Source organism: Colias croceus, chromosome 19 (assembly GCF_905220415.1).
Source record: "Colias croceus chromosome 19, ilColCroc2.1".
Classification (NCBI taxonomy): domain Eukaryota; kingdom Metazoa; phylum Arthropoda; class Insecta; order Lepidoptera; family Pieridae; genus Colias; species Colias croceus.
In genome coordinates, this window is record NC_059555.1 from 9,554,976 (window position 1) to 9,566,734 (window position 11,759).

The 11,759-nt window shown below is 33.1% G+C and overlaps 1 protein-coding gene across 3 annotated transcripts; it reads right to left on the reverse strand.

Moving 5' to 3' along the window:
- Positions 1-630: 630 nt before the first annotated feature.
- On the reverse strand, positions 631-10,758 carry LOC123700102 (dynein light chain 2, cytoplasmic). Of its 3 annotated transcripts, none has more exons than XM_045647226.1 (3): positions 10,633-10,758; positions 9,214-9,337; positions 631-1,078 (listed from the first exon to the last, which is right to left on the reverse strand). In XM_045647226.1, exons 2-3 carry the CDS (start codon positions 9,319-9,321, stop codon positions 917-919), a joined length of 270 nt encoding a protein of 89 aa, XP_045503182.1. In that variant the 5' UTR covers positions 9,322-9,337; positions 10,633-10,758; the 3' UTR covers positions 631-916. The 3 variants fall into 3 exon arrangements, with proteins under 3 accessions (XP_045503182.1, XP_045503183.1, XP_045503181.1); XM_045647227.1 differs by having other exon boundaries at positions 10,561-10,694; XM_045647225.1 differs by lacking the exon at positions 10,633-10,758 and adding an exon at positions 10,282-10,401.
- Positions 10,759-11,759: the final 1,001 nt, after the last annotated feature.

Sequence of the window (11,759 nt, forward strand, 5' to 3'; positions counted from 1 at the left end):
ATGTCCTCAGCACACACGCTCTTTTATTTATCTTCTCACACAACTGCTTCAATAAATGAATCTGCATATTATAGGTACCTATCTAAAAACAAAATGTACGCCCAGTTATCTGCCAACCCGCACTTGCTAACGTGGTGGACGATGATCGCCTTTGTCAATACAGTGGGAACAAAAATGAGCTTATGATGCAGAATGTTGAAAATATAATGTTCGTGCCCATCATGTTTATTATTTTCTGGCTATGGCTGATCTAGGGCTAAAATATGACATTTCACTTCTATGCAAAAATTTGGAATGTTTTCACTACAGTTTCGGTTTTCATTTTTTTATACATTTTGTCTAAATATTTTGGCTCCTATATTTGACTTGGTTTTCAAGTCGATGTTTGTTTGTAGGTAAATAAGCTCCTAAACTACTGGATCAGATATCTTATAGAATCTTCAGTTAATATTCTTGTTAGAATCTTCAATTCCAACTACCTACTTATATTAATTATTTTCTTCAAGACATTTCATTTGAAGCATTAGGCAAAATTTGATTACCTATTATAATTATTGTGGTATAACTCTAATAATCTCTTCAACATACAGTCTGAAATCGAAAAAACAGTGTTTCAAATAAAAGACAAGCTGGTTTGTAAGAAAGTTTAATTATAATAGAAGTATTGAAAATATCTCCAGTGAACGTATTAACAAAGAAAAAACAATAAATTTAGATAAGTACTAACATATGACTTCACTATGCTAGGTATAGTCTAGGAATTAACTAAAATTTAATAAATACTAGACGTGAACGTTTACACAAGTAAATTCTCACTCTGGATGCCCAGCATAAACAAACGAGTCAATCACGCACCAGCCGTCGAGCAACATTCATCCAATCCGAGTGTGTGGGGCAGGGGGTGTAGGGGGGGCAGTTAGCCGCTCTTGAACAGCAGGATGGCCACCTGCCCCAGGTAGAAGTAGATGAAGTGGCGCGTCTCGTGCGTCACGTACGAGCCGAAGTTGCGGCCCACGATGCAGTGCCACGTCGGGTTGTACTTCTTGTCGAACTCCTTCTTGATGAACGCCGCTATGTCCTGACAAACAAATTTGTATGAGTCAAATTGTGTTATTTCAAAAATTTAATTCAACTAAAACACAGAAAATTTGAATTAATGTAGAAGGAAATTGGAATTAATCTAGAAGGTACTTATGATCAGGTTTAAATTTAGGTAAAGCTTAAAATCTAACAAATAACGAATTTGTTTCTTTTATTTTTGTAAATGTCACCAAATCAGAGAAACCGCTTGAAAAAAATTAAACTATGTTATCTAAATTCACTGTGGTTTACCGGTCCTTACATTGATAACACAAATAAATAAAAAATGTTTTTGTTATGTGTGATAACATTACATTATTGAATTGTATTTTTAGTGTAGCTGTGTGTAGGGAGATGAAATTAAAGATAGCGGCCAATTAAATGTTATATTTCTTCTAAATTACACAAAATATACTATTTAAATTTATTAACTACAAAACGTGGGTCGGTGGCGCGAGCTATGGGACAACTGAGGGGCGACGCTATGTGACTGTGCGACGCGGCCGAAAATCCTGCGTCAGCACAGCACCTACAATATTCCCCCCTTTTCAAAAAAAAACGTGGAACATTTTTAAACAAAATCAAATTAAATTATCTTTATTTAGATTACTAACTCGCACAACGAACCCTAACAATTCTGCTGACAGACAAAAAATAACAATGTGAAACATAATACAAGATTAGTTCAGGAGTCGGTGAAACATTTTTATAAACACACGAACATTTATTTTAAAAAAGATACTTAACATAATATAAAAATTACTAGTCTGCAGCCATGGTGTTTGATATAACGTTATGATGTCCTCTCTTGGCATCATTGCGGCCATTTGCCAACAATACAATCTAATAAAGTCCTACGATCGAACAACATAACATTACATACACACAAACATTATAATGTAAAGTAACATTATTAATAAAAAAAATACGCAATGTATAATATTAAGGTATCATGCACCTAGTACATTAACATGCAAATAAAATCATTCACAATTAATACGAAAATATAATTAAAATTGTTCCCGTCTCTTACACTATGACGATAGATACAATAACAATGCAATATATGAAACGTCATGACATTAAAATTTTAATAACACACAAAGAAATATAACTTACACATATTCTGTTAATACACATGTTTATTTAATTAATATAACTGCAATGAAAATTATTATGATTCCAAATATATTAATTTTATTTTCCAGCTTTGAAACATTGGAAATACTTTCGTTAATGACAACACTTTCCTTGGTTTGATTTAATCCCATAGTAAAATTGTAAAATATTGTATATAGAAAAATAATTGTATAAAATGTATATTTTTAGTTGTATATAGTTTGAAAATAAAAATGTTGAATAAAATATTTAAATATAACCATTCTTTAAATTCAAAGAATTACGTGACCTAAAACAACAACATACAATTTGCAACTTTGCATGGTTGCAATAACAATGGCTATGTACATGATTAAAACATAAATTTACTTGGCGTTTTTCGTATTCGCCCTGATCGTGTAACATAATTTTTACAGCTGGATTTGTCTGTCTCAAACGTTACCTTTTTAATTACCTTTTTTGTATGTAGCGAATCATTAATTTTACTATCACTCATATTAACAGATTTACCTGTGAACTTAGTCACAATATTATTATCATCAGCTAAAACATATGCAGGTTTTAACCTATTTACTGAAACGTTAAGTTGTCTGTCCATTAATTGAATTTTAAAAGTTTTATCCTTTCTACTAATGACACGATATGGCCCATCATACGGCGGTTGTAATGGTTTCCGTACGGTGTCATTTCTTAAAAATACATATTCGCAATCAATTAAATCTTTATGAATGAACATTTTACACGGTAATTTATTAATTCTAGGTACCGGTTTCATACTGTGTATAATCGACCTCAATTTATCAACATAACTATGTTCGTCACACGGTTTTATATTACTTGTGTCATAAAAATCACCAGGCAGCCTTATATTACTGCCATAAATCATTTGAGCTGCAGTTACGCCTGTGTCTAATTTAACAGTTGTGCGTAACCCTAACAATACTGTTGCTAGTTCATCAACCCATGAATTACAATTTAAACGAGCCATAAGCGCTGCTTTTAAAGATCTATGCCAACGCTCTACTGCACCGTTGCTCTGTGGATGATATGGGGTGGTCCGCAACTTTTGTATTCCCATTAATAACATAAGCTGCTTAAATAAATTACTTTCGAATTGTCGACCTTGGTCACTTGTAAGCCTAAGGGGACAACCGAACCTACAAATCCAACCCTCATACAACACTTTTGCCACAGTCTCCGCAGTAATTTCTTTTAAAGGAAAAGCCTCGGGCCACTTGGTGTACCTATCTATGATAGTTAGACAATATCTAAACCCTTCTGATGAAATTGGCAATGGCCCTACAAGATCAATATGTATATGCTCAAAACGGCACGAGCCTTGAAAACTTCCTAAATCGGATACAGTATGTTTTGAGACTTTAGCTCTTTGGCACTTAATACATGTTTTAGACCAAATTCCTATATCCTTATTCATTTCTGGCCAAAAATATCTATCTGTTACTAATTTTTTTGTGGCTCTAATACCCGGGTGACTTAAATTATGCACAGCATCAAAAGCTAAACGTCGAAATTGTTTAGGTAAATATGGTCGAATTCTATCTGTGGATGTTTCACAATAAATTTGTTTATTACAATCGAACATTGCAACACGCTTAAGTGTAAATTGACTGTTTACGTTTGACCGGTGTCGCATTTCTGCAAGTTGTTCATCCGTTTCCTGCGCTCGGGCGAGTTCTGCGAAATCTAACACGGTGGGACATGTTATTGTTTCAATTCTCGATAACGTGTCAGCGACTATATTTTCCCTACCTGTTACATGACGAATATCTGTACAAAACTCACTAATAAACATAATTTGCCTAGTTCTTCGAGCAGTTTCCCTATTTGTACCTATTTTACTAAATGCAAAACAAAGTGGCTTATGATCTGTATAAACTATTAATTCGCGGCCTTCAACCATGTTGCGAAAATGAATAATTGATAAATATATCGCTAATAATTCTCTATCATAGGTACTATATTTACGCTGAGCTTCCGTAAGTTTACGTGAAAAATATCCTAAAGGTTGCCAAATATTGTTAATTTTTTGTTGTAAAACTGCACCTATACACGTATCTGAAGCGTCAGTCATAAGAGACAATGGAGAATCTAAGGAAGGATATGTCAACAAAACTGCATTTTTCAAATCGATCTTACATTGTTCAAAATTTTGCTCTGCTAATTTATTCCAATTAATTTTACTTTTGTCTTTCCGTTTCGCATTACCAAGATATTTATTTAACTCTGACTGATGTTCAGCCGAGTGAGGAATATGAGATCTATAAAAATTTAACATGCCTAAAAATCTTCTAAGTTCTTCTATAGTACTAGGCTTAGGAAAATCTAAAATTGCTTTAACCTTGTCTTCGAGCGGCTTAATGCCCTCGGTAGAAACTTCATAACCTAAAAACTCTAATTTTTGCTGACCAAAACTACATTTTGAAAAATTGATAGTTATACCGTATTGATTAAAACGATCAAAAACTTGCTCTAAATGTTCTCTATGCTGACTTTCTGATTCTGAACTGATAATGACGTCATCGATATAAATAAATAAGAAATCTAAACCTTTTAAAACTGTTTCTTGCATGAAACGTTGGAAAGTTTGCGCAGCATTTCGCAAACCAAATGGCATACGCATAAATTCAAATAAACCAAAAGGTGTAATAACTGCTGTCTTTTTTATGTCATTTTCTGCAACAGGCACAGAATTATAGGCTCTATTAATATCTAATTTAGAGAAAAGGAGAATGCCCATTTTTGGTACTGGTTTTTCTCATGCATCAAGACAACAATACTATTAAAAAAATCTCGGCAATTTAGAGGCCTTCTTACCATCGGAAAATATATTTTGAACAGGGAATGTTTTGTAAAATCTAATAAGACATGTAATTGTTTAGATCCGTTATTATAGATTTAGTGTCCATCTTGTGTCCATTACCGTTTACATTTTTAGTACAGGTTTTTCTCATATATCAAGATAAAAATACTATTAAAAAAAATCTCGGCAATTTAGAGGCCTTCTTACTATCGGAAAATATATTTCGATCAGGGAATGTTTTGTAAAATCTAATAAGACATGTAATTGTTTAGATCCGTTACCATAGATTTAGTATCCATTACCGGTTACCACGGTAACCAAGCGGTAACTATTATGACATTTACTATGGTAAATAGCTAAATGTATTAATATCGAATTGTTTTCATTGAATTACTAAAAAAATCAATTAACATAAAATCACTCTTTAAGGTATTGTAGGTTGTACACTGTAGGTTGTTTTAACAAAGATATAGATAAGTGAAGTAAAATAATATAAATATGTATATATAAAAAAATATTATTATGACATAGCTTGGTAGGTAACCAGTTATTTCTTATTTGTTTCTTTCTTCGAATATGTAGTGAAAAAATGATTCAAACAACAACAACAACAACAACATGTAAACCGAATAAAAACTCAATTGGCATTTTTTAAGTATAGGTACCTATATTTAGGTTTTCTTGAAATCCGTCCCGGAAGATTTCTGGTGCCTACCTACACTAGCCGATGAACAGATAGACTTTGTCTGAAAGCATTTAAAGCTCTACGCATAGATTAAATATGTTAAACGAAAAATAACCTTCAGACGATAAAATACTACCTAAATCACACATAAACCTAACTAAATCGGGTTTATTTAAGTTTCGAGGTTAATTCACATTTTTCTCAATATCTTGAAAACCCCTGTTTTTATCACAAAAAAATCAATTAGTAAAAATCTTTTGAATATCGAAGAACCCTCCAAAACCACTCTGGCATTGACGCAACACTATACTGTGGTCCATACTTTCATGGGCATTCTCCTTTTCTTATTACCCAAAATATATGTAAAATCATGTAAACGTGGTACTGGATAACGATCTGGTTTCGTAATTGCATTTAAACGTCTATAATCACCGCAAGGCCTAATATTACCATCTTTTTTGGGAACTATATGTAGTGGACTTGCCCAAGGACTACTACTCGGTCTACAAATCCCTAACTCTTGCATAACAATAAATTCATTTTTAGCCTTTACGTACCTGTCAGGAGGAAGCTGCCTCGCTCTCGCATGCACCGGCGGTCCTGTCGTCTCGATATAGTGACAAACATCGTGTTTTGGCGTCTCTTTGTAAGAAATAGGTTTAGTTAAATCAGGGAATTTATTCAATAAATCGGAATATGGACATTCCATAATTGTTTTTAAAGTGGGCACAGTAGAATTTGAGATATTTCCCTTAGTACTCAAATTAGTTACTTGATCAATCAATCTACGTCCGTTTAAATCAATCAATAATTTATGATTAGCTAAGAAATCCGCACCAATAATTGGTTGCTTTACATCCGCTAATATAAAAATCCAACGGAACGGTCGTCTCAGACCCAAATCTAGAGACAAAAAATGAATACCATATGTTTTAATTTCCGTTCCATTAGCAGCAAATAATTTATATTTATTACCTTCTGCATAAACCTTACCATACACCACACTACGCGGGATGACGGACACATTTGCACCACTATCAACTAAAAAGTTTAGTCCTGAATTTCTGTCCAAAACACTGAGACGGTTATTTCTGTAGACTCGGTCGCAGGCACCCGTCGCTGGCTGCACCGATGCTAGTTTTCCGCTGGTTTCTCACGCTGACTAGGTTTCCAGTTGCACGGTTTCACACATTTCGTCGCTTTGTTTTTATATTTGTAATGGTATTTACAAAGCCAATTGGGATTATGCCTTTGATTACATTGAAATCTACCTCTTGACCTGGATCGTGACCTCGTTCTAAAATTTGATGTATTATTTCTTGTTTCCAATCTTCTCAGTCGATTATTTAATTTTTCTATCTCACCAATCAAATTATTTTCTGGACTGTTGCTTAAACTGGACTGTTGAACTGCTGATACCGAGTTTAAGGGTGTCATGCTCTCCATAACTTTATCTGCTATTGATGCCAAAATATCTTCACTTTTACTCTCGGATACGGCTAACACAGCTCTTATTGCCGGCGGTAATAAATTTTGCCATAAAACTAGAAGTGTTTCTGTTGTTACTCGTCCACGCGCCAAATCTTGCATTTTCCTCATTAATTGTGACGGTTTTTGATCACCCAATTCCATTTCGCCAATTAATTTTTTTATTTGTCGATCTTCAGATTCTTCACAAATTTGTAATAATCTTCTTTTTAATTTTTCATATTTTCCTGTCTCCGGCGGGCTAATTAAAATGTCCGTGACTTGCTCGATGACTTCTGGCGTTAATTTAGAAATTACTATTTGATATTTCGCCTCATCTGACATCTTCTGTGGCGATAAAACTGCTTCCGTTTGTATAAACCATATTTTCGGCGATTTCTTCCAAAAATCTGGGATGCGGGACGTAATGGAGATTGACGATAAACTTGCAAATTCTTCTTTAACCGGTTCCATGGTGATATTTAATTTTTATATGTACTTTTATGTGTTATTAAATTTTATTTAGTTATTTAAATTTTACCGCTGCCACCGCCCTGTAGTTTCTTCTTGAGTTGTCCGTATATATATTTATATATTAATTTTGAATATTTATTCTCCCTACTACACACTCACGTCGATATATCACGCCGGTCGAGATCACGTCGGGGTCACCAATTTAGTGTAGCTGTGTGTAGGGAGATGAAATTAAAGATAGCGGCCAATTAAATGTTATATTTCTTCTAAATTACACAAAATATACTATTTAAATTTATTAACTACAAAACGTGGGTCGGTGGCGCGAGCTATGGGACAACTGAGGGGCGACGCTATGTGACTGTGCGACGCGGCCGAAAATCCTGCGTCAGCACAGCACCTACATATTCAACTATTCTCAAGTTTTAACATTTGAAATACAAAAAATATTTGCTGAAACAAATTTCACATGTAATTTATAATTAAAATTACTTCTATGTTATGTGATAAGATTTACACAGCTAACACTATCTGATGTCCACTGTTATCAAGAAATCTGTTTAAGGGCCGATTTTTCAATGCCCAGATAAACAGTCTAATAACTACCCCTCGAATAGATTTATTCAATTGCTTATCTAACTCATAACGGCTTGCCTATTTTTCAATCGTGATTTATTTGATGAATAACTATCTGACCAAATATTTCCATATTGGCAGCTCTGCTCTTGGAGTGGCGAAACAAACATATTAAATTAGTCAGGTTAGAGCGGGATAGAGTCAACTTGCAATATGTCAACAACCGTCATTATGACTCACGTCAGGAGTGCATTTTAAGTTTATCTTGTGTTCTATGATTGTTGATTATTGTTTTGATTCGAGTAAAGAGTTTTGATTAAATTTGTGTTAAAATTTATATATTTTACGATGGAAACGACATAAAGGCAGCGTCCGGCAAATATTCAATGGCATGATCATCAGTAGGTACTATCAAAAACATCAATTTCAATATGATTTTAATTGATAATTATTTTATAGAAAGAGGCTTTATTGTAAAAATTCTACGCTCTATGTTATTACATACGAAAATATCCCAAATTTGACGCGTCAGTTGTCAACTCAAACGTCTAATCGTCGAATAGCACGCTATCTGGCCGTTGGAGCAGCAGATAGATTTATTCCTCAAATAACGTAGTTATTCGATAGATAAGTTCTATTCGTCTATTGAAAAATTGAATATTTTGTTAACTGAAGAATAAAGTCTATCTAGCTGTTTATCTGGGCATTGAAAAATCGGCCCTAAATGTAAGTAACATAATATTCTAACATGTTGACATAATATTTCACTTATCAGTTATCACACAATAATTATAACGAAATATTTTAAGGTCACTATAATACATTGACACTAACGTTATTAATTTGCAATTTAAAAAAGCCTACTTTATGCTACATGAATATTGAATAATTATCAACACTGCAAACTCCACATGAAAATTTAAAGATTAAAATTTTCAAGGCTTTTTACACTTTCCAATAAAATTTAAAATGTCATGTACAGTTGTTTTACCTTTTCAATGTTGAACTTTTCGAGGGCCTGCGTCGCACAGTCCACAGCATCCTGCTGCATCTCCTCGCTCATGTCAGCATTCTTGATCACTGCCTTCCTGTCGCACATCTTGTCAGTTGTGTAGCTGTAAGATCAAATTTAATTTACTTAAAAATTGTTTTAAAACAGTATTCGCTGCTCGAGCAGTCAGTGTACGTTGCTCAGCCGTTAACTGCTCGAGCTCCCCATGTACAGTCGTTCTTAGATGTTACAACAAAATTAACCAAATATTAGCTGGCAATGTGTCAATAAGTATTCCTTTCCATTTTATTCACATTAATATCTTTTACATGTAGGCGTGTTAAACATCATAATTGGATGAAAGGGTCTATCATATTATGATTCAGTTTGAGCGGAGTTACATTGAAAGCTGTCATAATGCAACATGATTTCTAATGGAATTACAGAGATGCATATGCAAGCTAGATCTTATTTAGTTGATAGTGATGTCATAGGAAACCAAACAGATTTTTGCACTACATATGCATCGTCTACTACTAACACAACAAACACCTAACACTACATCATTGTGTTAGGTTTTTTGGACATTTTGGAATTACGTTAGGTTTATAATTTATCAACGATGTAGGTAAAAATTAGCAGTTTTTTATTTAAAAACATTAGAATGAATATGACAAATAGGTACACTTTCATTTTTACAATAAATTTACAACCTTTCAAACTGAAGAATGTCGTACGCGTAAAGGAATTTACTGCGACAAGTACGAATTTAATTTTTATCTCTTATCAGTTTTTTAAGATAAAGCAATCGAAACTGTTCATTTGTATTGCAAAGGACTAATAACATGAGATTTTGTAAACAAACAAGGTTCAATATTATGTGCACGTACTTAGGTTATCTAAAGGTCTATGAATTTCCTTTGATTGATTTTCCACATGCGTACAAACCATTTATTGTTTATGTTCAATATCGGCGCTAAAAATAACTTTCAGTAAAGGTCAACCCGGGATCCTGATTGCCTTTAATGTGCTTTATGTTTTAATTAAGTTATTTTACTAAATAAATACCTGGATTCTGATTTAATTTGACGCCTTTTAGATATTCGTACTAACGCATTGGCGGTAAAGCCCGTCATCAATTAACAGTTAGCGCTGAACTCAAATAAGGCCGTGGAAAACCAATAAATATAAAACATATCCGCAAAAAGGCCATCGCCATAGAAACTCCAGAATTAAATCGATAGAACTATTCTCACATACACTGAAGTAAACCTTGGAGAAATATTAATATGTTACGGCACCGCAACTTAAATTTATTTTTACTGAAAAATTGCAGAAAATACTTACAAATTATATATACACCGATCAGAATAACGATAATAATTATAATTGAAAGACACAAAAGCAAATATACTCACTTTTACGTCGAAAAAAGAATAATTTTTCACGAAACGATTTTGATACCGGAGATTCAATGCTACTTTCTAGAGGATTCTTTCAAAGGCTTCTTTCACCGTAGATTACCTCCGTTTACGATAGGGGGCGTTCGAAATCCAAAATAATTTCGAAATACAAAAATATTATTTTTTTATAGGTTTAAAAAATTAATGTATAAAATGTATACACCTTTTTGAAGAATAAACCTAGTAGTGTAGTGTTTTGATTAGGTACATTTTTTTTATTTACAGTGATCAATTATATTAATGTTGTATTCTAAGAGCAATAATGCTCTGAGGTTGTATTGGATACCAGTGCAAACTTAGCACCCCATCTATGGAATTTTGGGTAATATTGCAAGTTGACTCTATCCCGCTCTAACCTGACTAATTTAATGTTTGTTTCGCCACTCCAAGAGCAGAGCTGCCAATATGGAAATATTTGGTCAGATAGTTATTCATCAAATAAATCACGATTGAAAAATAGGCGAGCCGTTATGAGTTAGATAAGCAATTGAATAAATCTATTCGAGGGGTAATTATTAGACTGTTTATCTGGGCATTGAAAAATCGGCCCTAAAATCTATATATTATATATCTATATATTATCTATATAGTTAGCGGAATAGGCAATAGGGGACGTATTCGGCCTTCATGGAGGTGAAAGATGGAAAAGGATGCTGGCCAGTTAGCGAGGACGGTGGATATATGTCAGGCACCGCGTTCGATTTCGCTCTCTTGTTTTTCGACACCCGGATCGGATAGACGTCACCATTTTTCGCTTGTTATAATTGTCAATATTTTTTAATATTAAAAATTGTGATTATTCTTTAAAAGTATTTCATTTAAAATAAATAGCCGTCTAAAAGGCTAATTATATAATATTATATATCATTTTAAATTTATATATTATATTATCTATATATTATATATCATTTTAAATTTATTAATCATAGTTTAAAGTTTTCGTCATGTTTTCAACTCAGTTTTCAAAAATAATTTTTTTTTAGAAATCACTAAAATCCCAGACGTGACTAGTATAGATTTATTTATTGATTTAATTTAATAAATGAAACGATACCAATTTAAATTTCGCACTGTTTATGTATG